This window comes from Poecilia mexicana, unplaced genomic scaffold (genome assembly GCF_051168715.1).
Source record: "Poecilia mexicana isolate PSO_F unplaced genomic scaffold, ASM5116871v1 scaffold_18, whole genome shotgun sequence".
Classification (NCBI taxonomy): Eukaryota; Metazoa; Chordata; class Actinopteri; order Cyprinodontiformes; family Poeciliidae; genus Poecilia; species Poecilia mexicana.
This window is the reverse complement of record NW_028263387.1, coordinates 25,015,356-25,034,570: the sequence shown is the minus strand read 5'-3', so window position 1 is coordinate 25,034,570 and position 19,215 is coordinate 25,015,356. Positions and strand designations below refer to the sequence as shown.

At 37.3% G+C, this 19,215-nt stretch overlaps 1 protein-coding gene and 1 non-coding gene across 2 annotated transcripts; one reads left to right on the top strand and one right to left on the bottom strand.

Moving 5' to 3' along the window:
• Positions 1-414: 414 nt before the first annotated feature.
• Positions 415-10,568, bottom strand: LOC106926057 (coronin-2A-like). The gene is made up of 13 exons (XM_088015410.1): positions 10,368-10,568; positions 10,059-10,175; positions 9,739-9,888; positions 8,691-8,891; positions 8,493-8,609; positions 3,916-4,020; positions 3,566-3,662; positions 3,035-3,150; positions 2,875-2,965; positions 2,654-2,790; positions 1,964-2,131; positions 1,826-1,894; positions 415-986 (listed from the first exon to the last, which is right to left on the bottom strand). Exons 1-13 carry the CDS (start codon positions 10,566-10,568, stop codon positions 924-926), a joined length of 1,632 nt encoding a protein of 543 aa, XP_087871536.1. The 3' UTR covers positions 415-923.
• On the top strand, positions 6,223-6,295 carry trnav-cac (transfer RNA valine (anticodon CAC)). Its single transcript has one exon. It is a non-coding gene; the product is annotated as a tRNA-Val (tRNA).
• Positions 10,569-19,215: the final 8,647 nt, after the last annotated feature.

The following is a 19,215-nucleotide window of genomic DNA, read 5'->3' as shown; positions in this document are numbered from 1 at the left end:
TAAGTTCTTCAAAAAATTTCAGCAATTTTCTAGGAAAAAACGAGGAAATGAGTTTAAAGATTTGCAAGAAAAAAACTTTTCATATCTTTTTGTCAAATTTCTGAGTTTAATCTAAAAAGTCAAATTTTCTAGAAAAATGGGAATTTTAGTTTCAAAAGCTGAAAATTTTCAGTTTGAAACAGGAATTTACCCCCCAAAATTCTCAAATTTCTTAATCTAAAAAAAAATTCTAGAATAAACCTAAAAGGTCTGAGTTTTAAAAGTTAAAAATTTGTCATGTGAAAATCTTAAAATTTGAGATTTTTGAGTTTTTAAACTCAAATTTCCTTTTTTCTAGAAAAATACAACAATCTGAATGAATGAATTACATTTAATTTACCTTTGGGATCAAAAAGGTATTTTTTGAATTGAAGATTTTTTGGTGGGAATCTATTTTACTATGAAATGACCCTCGTGTTGTATGTATTATAAGAAGCTACGGAATAAATTTTCTGCAACTTCTAGTTGTGACGTTTGTCCACAAGGGGGCAACAAATCAACGTTTTTAGCACGAAATGAATTTATTTCTCTCAGATGAGCCTCAGCTTTCACTGAATGATGTTTATCGTTGCTCAGCTTTACCCAAAGATTGTTTCTAATATTTACTGTAAATAAGTTTGTACTTTGCACAGTCCTGTGAAAATGTTGGAAATTTTCAGGATTCGTCACCAAGATGAGACTTTGTTGCATTAGAAAACTTCCAGAGTGAAGAGCCCCAGTTTATAACAAACATACATTAAATACTGATCTTTTCTGCCTATTCATTTCATTTAATTATCAAGTTTTAATTTTATTTTCACTGTTTTATGTAGATAAATTAAACAGTTCTTTGTTTCTGGAGCAAAAATGAAGCAGCTTCTATGTTGTTGGGGTGAGTAATGTGATCAGAAGGTGGCCCTCAGGTTGCTCCGGTTCTTTAAATCCAGCTCCAGTTTAGCGATTCTCACCTGCAGGATGGAAACAACCAGTCAGAATCGATTCACTCAAAGTTTGTCCTTTTTATAAAGGGCCTAAACTTTGTGTAGATCGCTGCTGGACCTAGAAAAATAGCTTCTTGTGATCAAAGATCAAACTGATACTATTTAATATGCAACTAAATGGTAAATTAATCAAAAGTAGCTATTTCTGTCCTTACATAACTTCTCTAAATTTAATGTCAACCAGTAAACACTGAAACAAATTCCTGTTTGCTGCAATAGAAAAGCTAATGCAAAAACGTTAGCTTACCTCGCTAAGTTAGCATGTTTCGGAATGACATTTTAGAACAAATATTTAGTCCTGCTAGCATGTTAGTAAATTATTAAAATTATTCATGATCATTTGAGTGCTTTTAGTTAATCCTGTCTAATTCAAATGTTCATGTGGGACAAAATTTTACTTTTGGAATCAAAACAAATTGTTTTACATATATTCATACGCTAATCAAGTTCTGCTAATACTAGTTTAAGTTAGTTAGTTAAACTAGCAATTTAAAAAAAAAAATTAGTAAGCTAAAGTTGTGTAAAAGTCTTAGTTTCTAGGACTTGATGTTATGGTAACTGTAACAAAAACCATAGTTTGCCTTTCTTGTATTTTGTAAGATTTACTGTTAATGCTATTTTTATTTTTTTTTTACTTTTTAATTATTTAGTTTTTTCATACAATGAGTTGGCCTTCAAAAATTTTTGACCAAGAAAAATCACATGTTCTTAACCTGTCAAACAAAATGCAGACAAACTTCCACATGTTAAAGTGAAACGTCATCATTTTTATAAACTATAAAACCATTTTCTGTTTTTGAGCCGACCTCTTTCTGATGCAGCTCCTCCTTCAAGCCTCTGATCTCGTCTTGTTGTTTGTAAAATGCCTGCAGGAGCTGAAGCAGAGAGTCTGTCATTCTGAGTTTAAGGAAAGTCTTTATTATGAATCTGCGGTTCTGTCGGACCTCGCTCTCGGTTGTCGGCGGCGGTTTCTCGGCCGGTTCGCGGCAGTGAGGCGTGCAGCGGTACGACCACAGCGGACTCTCCGTCTCATCCGGCTGCCAGCCCGACAGGTCGCTCAGCTCTCTGGGGTATTTGGCGTCCTGATAGGCCAGCTGCTCCTCCAGGAAAGCCTGAAAACAAGAAAACAAAACCAAGTGGAGACGTTTACACAACCAGAAATTAAAGTTATCTCAATTGTTTTTATCGATTAATCAGATTTTTGGGTTCTTAAAGATTACATTTTTGGACAATCTGGATTTTTTTCCTTTGGTTTCCATAGTTCAGGTTGATGTGGGCGCTCCACGGCGGCCATCTTGTTTTACAGCTTCTGTTTAACTGGACTTTGAATTCAGGTCAAAAAGGCGACCAAATATAGATGACAATAAAGATGTTTTTTTTCTATGAGAATAAATTCATAATATTACAACTTTATCCAAATAATGTTGATTTTATTCTAAACATACTATAACTTTATTCTCGTAATACTATGACCTTTTTCTTGTAATATTCTCATACAACTTTGTTCTCATAATATCATGATTTTATTCTCATATTCTCTTGTTCAACTTTATTCTCATCACTGTATTTTTCTCAGTGTGGCCCTGATGCTCCGTCCTACACCTCTCTGTGTCTTGTGGCTAAACGTATCACACCTTTTCCATAAAGTCCAGGTTTGTGTTTGTCTGGAACCTGACGGCACTCAGCTGCTTCAACTGGTTTTTATCCACAGGAATTTCAGCGTACGGGTTTTCCACATGAGCCTCCGGCCTCAAGGACATCAGCACCGGGCCTGAAGAGGAGAAGAGAGCCCTGCTAGCCGCGGATATGACCCTGACCGTCTGTAACCACTGGGATGTTTGTGAGGGTTAAATACCCCTGTTGATGCCCAGCAGCCATTCCTGAGCCGTTAAAGCTGCCTGGTTTCCAGCCGTCATCGGATACAAATCCTCCTGGAAAACCTCAGACTGGAACAGAAAACCTCGCCTCATCAGCTGCTGTCACCAATAATAACGAAACAACGGGATGATCAATACCTGTTTGCGTGGTATGACCATCGACAGAGGCTCTACCAGGTCTTTGACGGCAATCAGCCGATAAAAGCGGAAAATCTCACACGCTCTCACATCCAGGCCGCGTTTCGGCATCACACCTGAAATCACAACAGAAATAAGAAATGTTTCCCAGCAGATTTAATCTGAGCTCTTCCATTGTTAACTATCACTGCTTTAACATCATCAAGCGCTACTTTTCAGAATGTGGCCCTTGAAATGGTTTTAGAGCTAAACCAAAGTTAGTTAGCATTGAATTGGTTAGCAAGAGTCCTGAATATTTACTCATTGTTTAGTGTTTCATAATCCAATATGACATTGTTTTTGGTTTGTATTGCCCGATCTCTGTATCCTGGCTCCTTTTAGCAGATCTAACTAATTAGTCTGTCCCCAATTTTTACTTTCACTATATTCAAAATCTACGTAGACTTCTCTTTGTTCAGCACTTTCTCCAACCGAACTTGTTTTCTCCATTTTAAGTGATTTAAATAGTTGTAGTGAGTGTGATAAACCAACCCAGGCCTTTCTGTGGCAGCAGCGACCTGTACTCCATCAGGAAGCTGATGTAGGGCTTCTCAGAGCTCAGCTCGTAGTATCTGATGTTCCCGTCGCCCTAAAACACAACAACATTAATACCAAAAATCAATGCTGCTGTTTTTAATACTAAAGTATTTAGAGGCAAATACTATCTGAAACCAATCAGAAGTACTGATTGCTAATCTAGACTAAAAACCTTGTAAACATCACAGGAATTACATTGAACCAACAATTGGTAAATAACACTTCACTGAACTAGGAAAACGTTTTAGTGTACAGACCCGACATGTTCCAGTAGTTATTCTGGATTTAATTAGCATCTTTCAAACCTTTCCAGCCAAGTAGAGCATCTGTGTATCAGGGTCGTAGAACGGGAAGAGAACTCCTGCAGATCCGTCCAGATCTTCTTCATACAGAGGCTCCGATAAATCATCCTGCATAGAAAAGGTCAAAAAGATGTTTTAGGTTTAAACCACATGTGTCAAACTCAAGGCCCGCGGGCCACATGTGGCCCGCCATGTCATTTTATGTGGCCCCCACAGCATTTTATAGGCCGACATTGACTTACAATAGGTTTTGAGCACGAATTGACTACAAACTACATCTCCCACAAAGCATTCCGATTGTTACCAGCTAACATTACGGCTTCTCGCCACTAGAGAGCAGCAGAGTCACCTCAAGCTGCTTATTGATTTTCCCAGCGAATAAAACTGAGACATCGACAAGCTAAGATCAAAACGTCCAAGAAAAGAAAAATCGATTTACAAGTAAGACTGTGAATGAAGATGTGTGAGTTGGTGTCAGGGTGGCAGGTCGTGCTAGACGTTATCTTGACCGACAACATAAAAAAAAAATCGGTCCTGTACTATTTTATCCGTGAAATTACAATCAAATTAACATCGACTATTTAGTCACATTTTATGCGGTTTAGTTAATATTCACCGTGAATCCAGATCCCATCACAAATTAAGCAGATAAATGCATCTACATTTTTCTCGTAGTGACAAAAACCACCCCAATAACTTTTAATAAATTAAATTAAATTAGCATCACTTCACCCGCTGGGGTCTGAACAACTTCCTCCTGGTTCCCATCTGCAGAAAAATTTGCGCTAATTCATCAGTCAGTTGGATCTGTCTGATCCAAACAGACCAACTGAACTCCGTGAGTGTTTTACCCTGTGCGGTCCGGTGTGCGCTTTTACCAGGATATTTATTTATTTATTTATTTAGCGTGGTTTCGCTTCTCCGAAACGGACAGATGTTACGTCTGCAGCTCCTCCAGAGCGCCGCTCTCCTGGGTAACGTGAACCCAGAAGGCTCCATTTGTTAAATCCGCTGGATGAGTTACTCCCAGCGGTTTCTAAGTCTTTGCAGCGGCAGAGCCGTGTCCGCAGTGGTTGAGCAGCGGACTGCGCATGTTACAGTCTAATTAACTTTTGCATCGTCATTTATTTCCTCCAGATAAACTACCGGCTCCTCAAATGGATTAACACAACGTTGCATTCTCTTTAGTTTTCTCTGGTCTGTAATGGAGACTTGAATTTAAACCAAAGGTTTGTATTGCGCTTCCTAACCATTTTTATTTGTATGTATTGATTTAATTTTTTAGCCAAGCCTCTGTCTCTGCTAATGACATCTTCAATACATTTTTTGATCCCAGGCTTAGTTTACGGACTGAACAGAGAGAATGTATAATGTTACCATTATACATTTTGAACTGTTGACTTTATTTTTGAACCATTTTTTTAATTGTAAAATGTTGATTTTATTTTTGAACCATTTTTTATTTTAAAGTGTTGATTTTATTTTTGAAACCTTTATTGTAAAGTGTTGATTTTATTTTTGAACCCTTATTTATTTTGAAGTGTTGATTTTATTTTTGAAACCTTTTTTATTGTAAAGTGTTGATTTTATTTTTGAACCCTTATTTAGAAGTGTTGATTTTTGAACCATTTTTTATTGTAAAGTGTTGATTTTATTTTTGAACCCTTATTTATTTTCAAGTGTTGATTGTCTTAAAGACCTTAGACCTGAATTGCCCCATACGGGGTTTGAACCGACGACCTCAGCATTACCAGCATGGTGCTCTAACCTGCTGAGCTAACTCACCTACCTTACAAATTGTTGAGTTTCCATGGATTTAAGAAGAACTGACATGATCTTACCACAATGGAGATTTGATAAAGTACTTATATTCCAATGTTTTTCAAAACAACATACATAATATTTTATTTTCCAGAGATTTTGTATTTTGAAGTGCTGATATTATTTTTGAACCATTTTTAATTTTCAAGTGATTGTATTTCAGAGATATTTTTTTATTTAATGTCTTAATTTTATTTTTGAACCATCTTTTATTTGTAAGTATTGATTTTATTTTTTAGCCATTTAACCAATTCTCTGTAGAACCATTTGTCTCTGCTAATGACATATTTAATAATTTTTTTTATCCCAGGCTTAGTTCATGGACTGTAATGTGAAATTGGGCACAAGTATAAATCTGACAGTTTGTTCACCAAGTTACTGCGCTCTCTGAGAGGATCTGTAAGTATTTGACATTGTTCCATGCCCATCGTTGACGTTAGTCTCTAACAAAATGTGGATCATCTACCAGGAACACTGCAAAGAGCATGAGTTTCTGTAGTGTAGTGGTTATCACGTTTGCTTCACACGCAAAAGGTCTCTGGTTCGAAACCAGACAGAAACAGATTTTGCATGTTGTATTTATCACAGGTGTTTACTAAAGGTCAACAAGGGATCTGTGGTGTCATGGTCTGTACTCTGAATCCAGGCGTCTGAGTGCAAGCCTCAGTTGAAATTTTCATGCGTTGCATCTCACATCATTAACTTTGGAACCTCAAACTGAAACAAAGCAGAGGAGTTCAGTTCCTGTAGTGTAGTGGTTATCACGTTGGCTTTACATGCAAAAGGTCTCTGGTTCAAAACCAGACAGAAACGGTTTTTGTAGGTTATGCATCTCTTGGGGTGCAGTGAGACAACAAGAGCTTTCCCCTTTCGTGATGGTTCATTTGCCAATCGACTTCAATGTCGGCTTCTTTGAAATCGAAGCTACTTTACTTCAATTACCAATTGGCAGTTCTATGGCGTAATGCACATGTGTCAAACTCAAGGCCCGCCGGCCACATGTGGCCCCCCCAGCATTTTATAGGCCAATGATTGACTTAAAATAGGTTTTGAGCACGAATTAACTACAAACTACATTTCAACCAAAGGTTTGTAATGCGCTTCCTAACCAGACGCTCCAAAGCGTCCGGTCCATAACTCTTCAACACGCTGTCAGCTCCCGGTCAGAAAGACGCATTTAGTTCAGAGAGATGATATTCAGAAAGGATTTTTTAAATTAATTGATTTCAGTTGCCTCTGAGACTAAATCTTTGCATAAAGTCTATAATGTCTGCCCATGTGACTTGTTTTTATTATTTGTTTGCTTACCTTTAAACACTGATTTAAATATTGTACTTTTTAAACTGAGCAGTAATTTTACATCCATGGAAACTCAAATGTAATATTTAAAAATTAAATACATAAAATCAGTTATTTAACATATGAGGAGGTGTTTAATTTATTTTTAACATTGTATTTTTATACATTCATGTTAGGGCTGCCCAAGTCTAGTTTTCCAGAGCTACAATCTGCAGCTTTAGATGCATTCCTTCTCTAACACACCTGGACCATTGACTCATTATAAGCCTCCACAGAACTGAATGAGGGAAGTCAACCTTTTGTCTGGGGTGTTTTAGCAGGGATGCCCTCCTGATTTGTACCGTCAATGTGGCCCGTTGAGGGGGGCCGATATGCTGAAGTGGCCCTCGGTGAAATTGAGTTTGACACCCCTGGTTTAAACAATAGAAAACACAACTGGGGAGTTTTAGTACTAGAATGAAATGGGATAATTTACTTCCTGTTTTGGACTGAATCTTGCATGGTATTAGAGTTACAAACGGATTCACTTTCTAGCATGACTGGGGCTTCATCGACACCAACCCTGTTTAATTCGTTTTAAACTAAGGTAAATTTATTTATAAAGCTCATTTTCAGCAACAGTCAATTCAAAGTGCTTTACATGAATTAAAAGGAAATACAAACAAAACAACAAACCAAAGACAAGAGCAAAAGAAGCTATAGATCCTCCTGATCTAGATTGGTAGATCGGTATAAATACTTCATTCCTGTTCTGAGCTGCTGGATTCTAAGTTTTTCTAATCTCTGTTTTGAGTTGCTAAATAAGCATAAGTAAGTATTCTCTGGATTTTCTAATTGTGCTCTAAATTTGTAAAAGTAATGAGTACTCCACTGTTTCTAAGTAATAATAAAAGCTAAGTGTTGTTGTTCTGGAAGAATTTTTTCTGGAATTTATTTGCCTAGAAAGTCCGATTTGTTTGGGAAGGTCAGTCAAAAAGTGAATCTGGTCCGCCTACAAACCTCAGTCTCGGTTCGGTTGAAGTGAACTCTTAGCAGTTTGAATGCATATGAACGCATGAAAAACAGGAAGTGGACTACAGCATAGGGCATTCTGGGTAAATTCAACCAAAACAAACATGCTAGGCGGGGGAAATGACTCGTGGTCTTTTGCAGAAGACAAGAAAAATCCTCCAATCGCTAAAATCGGACGCTACTCCATTTTTGTTTACATTTTGCAAAGAGGGAAGTTGCGCTCAGGTTCTTCTTCAGAAGTTTTCAAATTGTTTCCTTCAGTGGGTTTTGGTGCAGCGCCCCCACAGGCGAGGAGGGGAAAATGTTTTTCAAAGGTTTGGTTGCTTTGACTTAGTGCAGTGTGACAGTGAACTCCAGCAGCTGAAAATTAAAAATTTGTTGAAAGACAGTTTGGTCCCCAGCTGATCCCTAAACTAAATTTAGCTGCTGGTTTTAAAATAAAGTCTTACTGGGTCCCAGAGGATGATCTGTCTGTGGTTCCAGGGCGAGCTTCCAGTGGACAGCAGCATCTTCAGCCCTCTGATGTATAGAACCTTGTTAGCCCTGTGTGTCTTGCTGCTGGAAACCTGTAAAACCAAATAGTAACATGATTACCACTTCCACCAATTGATATACAATCCAACACAAAAAACTCCTTAAAAAACAACCTGTAGGATCTTCCCGGTCCGCGGCTCCAGAACCCGAATCCGCCTGTCTTTAGACGTGACCGCCAGCCTGCTGCCGTCGCTGTTGAAGCTGACGGACAGCAGCAGCGCCTCGGACGGGTAGCGATGGTGGACGGGCATCAGGACCACTCGGACCGGGTGTCTGATCACAGAACCGGACTGGGACACATCCCAGAGGAGAACCTGGAGAAGGTTTCAAGAAACAGTTTCTGAACAAACGTAAAGTTTGATTTTAATGGTGTTTTTTATTTAATGGAAACACTGCAATTGCGAAATTGTGTTTTTTCATCATCAGCGGAATATCAGCAACGTTTTGCTGCCATGTCTTATATAAAGGCAGGTAGTGACGTCAAAGTGAGGTAAAACGCGACACCAACTTTTAAACTGCAGATGTTTTGAAAACAATCGGATATGTTTAAGATATGGAAGTGGCACAAACCTAATTTATAGGGTGATGGAAAGACCGCCGTGAAAAAGTTGGATATGGGTTGCAGTTGTGCAAATAAAGTCAGATTTGGGTCACACTTGCCTGATGTGCGACCATGGCCTTATTAATTGTGTATTTGTGTTTTAGTTTAACTGATTACATAAACTAGTTGGCAAACCTTAAAAGCGAGTACGAACGACTAACAGCATCCTCATTTGTAGATCACATGAGGATGATCTACAAATGAAGCTAGCAGCTAATGCTAGCTGGTATTAGCTGCTAGCTGAATCTAATTTTGTTCATCCAAATCAAGTCAAGTTCAGATTCCACAAAGAAGTGTAATCATAACTGGGTCAATAATGTTGTGCTGTGGAGCCGCATAAAAACAGACACAATCCCTTCAACACCAGCCCAGATTTTTAGGCCAATATTCAGAGACACGCCTGATTAGCAACTCCAAATTAGCAGATTAAATTGGGAAATTGCTGTTCCCAGTTGTTTTATGTCAATGATGGTATGGAAAGCATCCAGGTTTTATTGTTTTGTGAATAAATGTGGTTGATCCTCCGTAGAGAAATGTCCCTGACTAAAGAGGCGTCTGACCTTGCAGTCGTAGCCGGAGCTAAGCAGCAGGTTCTCAGCAGTTGGATGCCACTCGATGATAGCCACCCTCCTGCTGTGACCCGTCAGAGTCTTCCTGGCCTTGGTGAGGTTCTGTTGGACCCCACAAACTGGAATATCCCAAATCTTCACCTGCATACAGACATATAATCATGGTTTTATCCTCTATGTTGTAATCTCTGCTAACGTTGACCTGACCTTGATTTTAGGTTTAACCATAAAATAAAGTCTGAGCCAAGGAAAACCTTTGGGAGGAGAGGTTTTAAACGTGAATAAACACAAAGTAAAACATGGCTGCTTACGGTGCAGTCTTCAGAGCACGAGGCAATGCAATAATCGTTAAATGGATTCCATTTGACGTCCAGGACTCGGCCGCTGTGACCACAAACCCTCGGATAGTGAGGGTCTACTCTCCCCAACTGGAAGACATTTTAAAACAATGGAGGACTTTGCTAAATTAACTAATTATTTAAAATTTTCTAACCAAAAGTTTAGTTTGTTTAGTTTTCTTTGGACATTAGACAGACAAAAGGTTTTCAAGGTCAGATTAATAAGTAGCAGTTAAATGACTGTTGTGTTGGTTGGAAGTAACCTGAGTTTGACCTACATACACAATGAATGGGCAAGACTAGGAAGGCCCCGCCTCCGGCGCACTCCGTCACCATGGCGATGAAGCAGGGATTGGCTGAGCAGTAGTGGTTGTCATGGACGCTCCTTGTGATTGGCACTCCATCGTAGCTGTGCTCCTTGGTCGCTGGCTTCCCGAAGACGTAGCGAAACTTTGAGCATCTGAAAGACGAGCGCCACGACATCTGGAGGACAGGAAGTGACAGAACAGGAAGTGACAAAGCAGGAAGTTTAAGGAGTTTCATATCAACTACAGAACGGACCCTAAAAGGGGCAGTATGATGTGTTTCCCAGGCACATAGAGCCATTTTATAGCACAATTTTACCTTCAGTCGTTATAAAAATGGAGCTGCGCCTCTAAGGCGGAGCTAAGTCCCCCCAGGCGTTTTGTACAACTAACTAGTTGCCATGAAAATTAAAAGATTTCTCAAACATGGTTGAAAGAATCTACTTTTGTTTTTGATGAGGAAATAACATCATAACATGATCTAAAGCTAAAAAAAATAGATTTTACATAGTACACTGCATAAATACCAAATCTTAACCAAGTATTTTTGTTTAGTTTCCAGTGTAAATATTTTGAAACTAGAATTATTACTTTATTATTAGTTTCAAAGATTTTTTTTTCTTCATTAGTAGTGTTGTTATTTTTTATTACGATCTATAATGTAATTAAGGACTTCTGTATTGTTTTCCCCTTTATTTTATTCTTATTCTTTGTTCCTGTACCATATATTTTAAAAAAGAAAAGCTTCTTCTTGTGCTCTCATTTGTTCTCATTATTTTCTACATCTTCCTTAGTTTGCTGGTTTTGCCTTCAGTTTATGAAAATAAAAAGTTGTTTTTTAATCTAATTTTTCTCCTATTTTGAACCTTGCCGTGCCAAACTCAGCAGCTTCATTATTGGTCCTGATCAATAATGCATCCAGCCGCAGTTATTGGTTCTCATAATAATATAAATAATAAATCAGCTTCTTTCATGCTTCATGTTTTTAATCGCACCGTCAGTTCACCTCACAAATTGAAAACCTTTTGTACAAAACGCTTTTAAATATTTATGCTACATCCTGTCTTTTTGCTGAGACCAACGTCCGCTGACCTTTGACTTTTGCTGCTAAAGATCAGAGAAAATGTAATAACTGGTATAAATGTTTATAAAACAGGGAAAAAAGGCAATAATAACACAGCAGCTTTAAAGTTACAAACTTTCTCTGACATAAAAGATGGATAAAGTCTCACCTTGAGTTGGTTGAAGGTTCCTGCTGCTCCTCTTCCTCCAAACAAACGTGAATTTCAGTTGGTGAAACGTTTTTATTCTGCATCTAAATATAGACCGACCTGACCTCTCACTGGAGGCTCCCTCTTCTTCTTCTTCTTCTTCTGATCCATGACGTCTGGCCTCTGCTTCTTCATTAGCCGAGCCGTTTATGCTCGGCTGCTCAGCGACAAACACCCGGCTACAATCTGATACGACTACAGCCGCGCGCACACACACACACACACACACACACACACACACGCACACACACACACACACACACACACACACACACACATCAAACACAAAGAAAACCCTAATGACGCCCGTCAACGTGAAACTGGGGGAGACCAACAAATTACTGTGAAATAATTTTAATTTTAGGTGAAACTGATCTGATTTCGCTCTATTATAAAACTATTTATTCTTTAACATTCTTCACTGAAGACATTTTAGCTTTTCACAGGTCTTCTCATTATGTTGAACTTTGACTAGGACATTAAAATATCTTGACAAAATAAAATGTTCTGTTGTGTTTTTTAAAATTCAGTATACATGCATATTTTTTTATAAAAATTCATTCTTCTCAGTTGCACATCCTGAACAATGTTTCTAGTCCAATAACTGCACAGTATTGTTTTTTTTTATTGTGATTATTATTGTTAATTTGTTTTTTAAAAAATAGATATTTTCTAACACTTTCATAACTTTTTATGACAACTAAATAGGCTAAAATGATTAATAAGATCAATCATGTTAAATCGATTACTGAGATCATCCTCAACTAATTTAGTAATCGATTAATCATTTTAGAATCACCTGGTTCATATTCTGTAATTCAAAACCTCCTATTAATCACCTTTTGCTGTATAATTATTAATCAGTTAATGACATGTTGATGTTAAAAGTATTTTTTAACTAGATTCATCCTTTGCTACAAATAATCAAACATTCACTAAAATAATGTTCTTCTTGCATTTTAGGCCATAAAAGGTTTTTTCTCCTATTTAAAAATGTAATTATTTTTTTATTTTTATTTTTATGTACTTCTAACATTGTGTAAAATTAGTTTAATTGGCTAAATGAATTAATTGATTAATAGTCAGAATAAGCAATAGATTAATTGGTAACATTAGTTTTAGATCAAGACTCAAAACATTTTTGTTAATTATTGTTTTGTATGAATAGATGTTAAAGATTTCTATCTTGGTTCATTTTTATTTCAAGCTTTTTATTTGCTTTATATTTTCACTTTAGCTTTTCCTTTTATGTGGTTCTTACATCTGTACAAATGCTTTGATGTAGTTCAAGTGTTTTATCTATTTCTTTGTTATTGATGTTAAAATTGCCGTTGAGGTTTTGATTTAAATAAAAACAATTAGTTTTTTTCTCAGCAGTTTCTACAGAACATTCTGACTTCTTATGAAGTCACAGCAGAGCTGTCAGCGGTTCTGGTTCTGGTTCTGCAGCTTCTGCAGCTTCTTGGCTTCAGTTTGATGGGAGATTTTGCTGTTTTCATGTTAAATCTACTAAAATCAGGTAAGAAAACTGGAGACAATCGAATGATTCTGCAAAACAGTCACAGTGTTTTCACACAGAAAAGTTTGAGTTTAATGTGGAAAATGGCAGAAATATTCATGAGTTTTATTTTTAACTAATGCAGATGAAACATATTCACCTGCTTTTTGTTTAATGTTTGTGGTTTAAAATAGTCATCAAAGTAAATAAATGTTATACTTTTTTGCTGCAGTTAGATTTAAAAGTAAAGGCAGTCGTTTTGTCACTTTCAAAAAAAAGTTTTTTTTAGTTGGAATCTGCATCTAAGGAAAGAAAAATCAAAATTAAATGTAATTTAAAGGTTTAATTTTTTTAATCTTTGCAGTGAAATTGCACCCAATATTATTGGCTCTGTTCAGTTTTCTACTTAGTTTCGGGTTCGTGCTTTAATTTGTTTGGCAGTTGAGAATTTTTCAGAAATTAATAAAATTATCTGGGCTGTTCCACCATCCAGATTGAGTAAAATAAATAAAATAATTATAAGATTGCTTTCAAAATATTTGTAGGGTGGAAAAACGCTTGAAACAAATTGAATTTAAATGATGTACAGAATCATCATGAGGCCATTTGTGTCTAATTAACCGCAGCTGACATTTTGTTTTTGAGCTTTTGTTTTTGCATCTTATAAATAATAAACATGTTTATGATTTAAGGATTAGATTAACAGTATAACCAGAGGAGCTCTATGTGTGATGCCATTTATCTCCAAATTACGCCCAAAACACCCATATGGCTTAATTAGGCTTTTAATTGGCATCATCCTAATGTTTACATCACTATTAATTCCTTAATAACAGATGTTTAAATCCTCCGTAAAACTGTATTTTGCAGTTTACATTTGAATTATAGATGTTTTCAATTATAAAATGGCTCAACTATTGACAAAAAATATATAATTTAATACAGGATATAGATGGAATTTTATAACAGTCGTTTGATTTTTAGTTACAAATAAGAAATATGAAATGACAATGAAGCCATTTTTTCTTTTTGTCAAAAAGAGATGAATGTTGAAAATAACTCCACCTCCAAAACAAAAAAGAATAAATGTAAACAGTAAAATATATGTTTAAACATATCTCAAATGTTGTGCTCAGTATTGAAAACCTTCTGACCTGCTGCCATATTTGGTCAGTGACATCACAGGGGAAGAACATTATTTTTCAAAATTTTTCATTTTTTACTATTTTAAACGTGAAAAACAACATTTAACCAAATTTAACTTTCTATTCAAGACAAACGAGAGTAGAAAGTGGAGCTTGTGGATCAAGAGCCACTAACCGGAAGTTTACTATAGCGCAGGGCATTCTGGGTAAAAGCAACCAAAACAAATGCGAACTAGCGCTTGGAAATGACTTATTAAATCCTTTCTTTTTTCAGAAGTGAAATGGTACAACCACTAAGTCTGTCGCTATTCCATTTTTGTTTACATGTAATAAAGAAGGAAGTTCCGCTCAGTGTCTTCTTCACAGGTTTTCGTGTCATTTTCTTCTGTGGTTTTTGGTGCAGCGCCCCCCTAGGCGAGGAGGGGAACAGGTTTTTCAATTAGTTTGGTTGGTTGGTTTTACACATCAGCTGAAAATTTAACAAATGTAACGGTTTTGGTCTCTAATTAAACTGAGTCTACAATCAGATGTGAAAACACACACTGTGTTATTGGTCCAGTTTCTACAGCAAATTTGAAATAAAACTAACTTACAATTAACATTTTAGCAAGATATAACAATTTTTTGTAAGTCAATAATTCCTTAATATTGATGAAAAGGGCATATTAATGTTTTCCCGTGTTACTTCACTTATAACATGGGAAAATGTCAGGTTATAAGTGAAATAATCTGGCAGGAGAAATAATCAATTTTATCAATATTGAAGAATTACTGACTGAAAACAATCTCCTATATCTTGCTAAAAAGTTTCTTTTAAGTTAGTTTCAAGTGTACTAAGATATTTGCAATAGAAACTTGAGCAACACTACTTTGATTTGTGTTTTTTGCAGTGTGCACACCTGAAAGCTGAGTGGTATAAATACTCGAGAAACTAGAGGGATTCATGAATTACCTCTATCCTGATGATATAATTGTGTATTTTTGATCATTCTTTGTTGATTTATTTCAACATAATCTGCAGGTTTTCTCTTTTAGTTCGTCTATCTCAATGCAACCAAACTCTCAAGGCCCTTTGCCAAAATCCTCCCAGCTGACCCAAGCATTGATGTGCATCCGTTTAATGGTGAGGAAACTCCACATCATGTCAGCTCAAAACCATTTGTTTGAATTTTGCTGTTGGAGGGTTTTTGTTTCCTCACATACAGGATGCAAGCCAAACCTCCAATGTCCACTTTGGAAAGAGCTGTGACTCTTTAGAAACCACACATAGGTAGGAAAAACACAAACCCCAACAGGTTTATGTCGAGCAGTTGAAATTCACTGAAACCAAGATGTAATCTTCCCCAACGTGTCGCCCAGGACGTTTCCAGAAAACTCCCTGATAGTCCGTGAAGCGCTGAGAATGGACCTGCCTCGGCACCTCGTCCTCAGGAGAGTCCAGAAAAGGCTTCAAACCATCGGATCAAACTACACAGACTTGAAGGATTTGGTGGCAGACCTGTTTGAACAAGATGGCCTCCCGTCATCGATGGACCAGGAGATCCCCATGGAGACCAACCAGCTGGAGGAGGCCATGATGATGAACAGCCCCGTGGTGAAAGACGCCCTCAGGCGCGGCGTGCCCCCTCACCTCATCAAACCGCTCCTGCGGGCCAAAATATTAAGAAGTGGCGCCCCCTACTCTGACGTCCGTGAACTGCTCGCAGATGTGCACAAAAATTAGATTAAAACAACCAATTTATCAATAAAAGTGCTCACACTTTTACTGTGGTGTTGGTGATGGTGTCCAGGTGAAACAGTTGATTAACTTTTTTGAAAGAATGTACTTTTAGTAGTATTTGGAGGAAATCTGAACCTTCTTTATTGTTGCTTACATGTTGAGACTGTGTCAAACGAACCAAACCCTTTGAGCAACCAATCAAAATGTACGGGGTGAACGTGTTAAAACACCCCAAAACACAGAAACCTGAGAACAGAGCAGCATGAATACTGGAGAAACCTGAGGAATAACTCTATATGCTGACGATATAATTCTGTATTTTTAATTTATTTTACTCCTCCAACTGAAAATTTAAGAAATGTTGCAATTTGTTGCATGCAATCTGATAATCTTGTCAAATCGTCACCCTGTCACGTCTCCTGAAATTGAACAGCATCAGATTATCTATGGGTTTAATCTGAAAACAATCATGTTGTGTTTTGCTCACATTGTCAGTGAAATCTGGTAATGTGTCGCTTGTCATCGAACCACAAGATCCAATCGATTTTGGAGACTAAAACATTTCAGAGCGGGTTCACTCTGAGTGTGTCTCTAATATCTCCAGTCTGCACTGGAACCAAACTGCAGTGTTTTTACCCACCATGATTATTTATATAACCTGTGAAGGTACGCGACGTAGCAGAGAATATCTCTGCAAGTTGTGTTTCAAAGGTTAACATAAAACACGGCAGCCTACAAGGAAGAGAGTAATCATGTTGAAAACTGATATGCACTTTGACTTTTTGAAGATATTGCTTGATAGCAACAGCTGCAAACTGTAACTTCATCGCTAAATGACACTTAGTAGGACACAGAGTCTACTTTTATTTTACTATTTGGAAACAAAATGCTATAAAAACAATTCTTACACATTTGTTCACAAAACTAGTTTTTTTGCAGTAGAACTTGTGGTGACAAACATACCAGTACCTTTATGATGCTTTCATGATGCTTTCTATGTCTTTTCTCACAGCTTTTCTGCACCTCTCTTCTTACGTTATTGTGGTTTGTTCATTTCCACTCACTTCTGAACTACAGAGAATAATGAGACTCATTTAAAAACTATCAATCCTACAATGCACTGCATCAACCCACTCAGATTGGAAGGAAGAGACGTGTCTGTACAGTCAGGCACCGTGAATCAAATCACCAGCATTTGTATCTAAATATCCTTATGCATTGTGTAAAGCTGTAAAGACAAAGTCAGAATATTATATCTAGTCGAATTTATCAACATTCCCACCGCTCACATGGCTTACTTTATATTGTAACATAAAATAAGCTAACAGTTTGGGGAGAAAGTTAAGAGTTAATTAGCCTTTAGAGATCAGATTGTTATCAACTAATGAAAGATCAGTGAAAGTCAGAATGCTCTAAGCTATCTTCATGTATTGTAAATATATCTGAACAGTAAATACTGCACATAATTCCCAGTTAGTGATCCATGTACCTGATGGCGCCTGCAGAGGAAGAAAACGTCTGATAAAATGTATACAGTCAACGTATAGAACAATCCATCAGCACATTTATCAGCTGCAGCTTCACCAGATGCTTCAAATAGTTTATATTGTTTAGCTGCATTAAGCTGATCTGATGAGAAAGTGATCAGATTCTCTCTAAAGACACAGGACATGTTGACGTGACATGTTACAAGTTTAAAGATGAAAATAAACTAGATTTTTACATATGTGAAGCTTATCGTTAGAGAAAACAATAAAATAAGCATCAGAATGAGCTTTTTTAGGGCCTCTGTCACTTTAAATCCAAATGAGCTGCTGCTGGCGACGCCCCCAACTCCATGTTTACAGCCATTAACATTATAAATACAGAAAACATACACACAAGGTGAAAATGGCTGCAAACAGATGAGAGCAGTTATACAGAGAACAGAAACGCCAACAGCTAAAACAAAAACATAATTAAGCACCAAACCCACAACCAAACCTCAAATCAAGCAGTAAAATAACAGAGTTATTCAGTTAATTTGTATTTATAATGTTAATTCACAACAATGTTGTTGTCAAAGCATTTTACAGAAAGTCTTTTCAGTTCAGTCACAGATTCCAGTTGATCCTAGTTATCAATAAATCAGTTTATTATGGAATCAGTTCAAAATGTTTGTACCAGATTTCATGCAGCATTCACTCCTGCGACAGCTTGTGTTGGGTCGTTGACTTTACAGCAACCCCTCATAACGATCATGCATGTAGCGACTGTGGAGGAAGAACTCCCCTCTAACAGGAAGAAACCTGCAGCAGAACCAGAACCGGGTTCAGAACCAGCAGAAATCTGCCACGATCGACTAGAGCTGAGAGAAAACAGAGCAGAGACACAACAGGTCAGCTGACCCAGGAGAACTTTCTACGTTCATGGAAGTGAAAAGCTTCAGAGGGAGAACGGTTAGGTGATGGCAGCATCATGCCAGCCAAGGTCCAAACCCACAGCAGGCGCTGATGGACGGCCTCAGTGACCCCTACCACCAGCTTCAGCAGGTTTTCTGGAGGAAACCCTGCAGTGACGCTTCCTGACCCGGTTCTCCATTTTCACTTGAAACTTTCTCAGCAGTTTTCATTAAAAATGCTGCAGGTATTTTTCTGTTAAATTATATTTACAAGTGTGAGTTTTTGAAAAGTGACGATTTCACTCTGAGTTTTTAAAGGATTTGACCCGAAACCCGTCCTGTTGTCACATTATTAAAACATTTATTAACAGAAAATAGGATCCTGTATGTTGCTGAAGACTTACTTCTAAGTTAGTTTTGTTTTATTTTAAGTGTAGGAAGATATTTGCTCTAAATGTCAGACAAAAATACTTGGTAAGATTTTGGTTTTGCAGTGCAGCTTTGCCTTTTATTGTTATGTGAAATGAAGCAGACTGAAGAGATCAGATTACCATCAGTCGGTGACAGAACATTGTCTGTTGTCATGAGAATATTTCAGAACCTGTCAGGTAAATTCTGCAGGTCGTCCTCAGTGGTTGATCCGCCTGCTGGTTCCTCCATCTGATTAGAATAGCAGCACATTTATCGAGTTCACTGAACTATGACCTGCTGCTGCTTTACCACATGTTTCAAATACTTTAACATATTTTTACCTGCAATGAGCTGCTGGACCAGAGTCGTTATCTGATGGAGGAAGTGTTCAGAGCGCCTT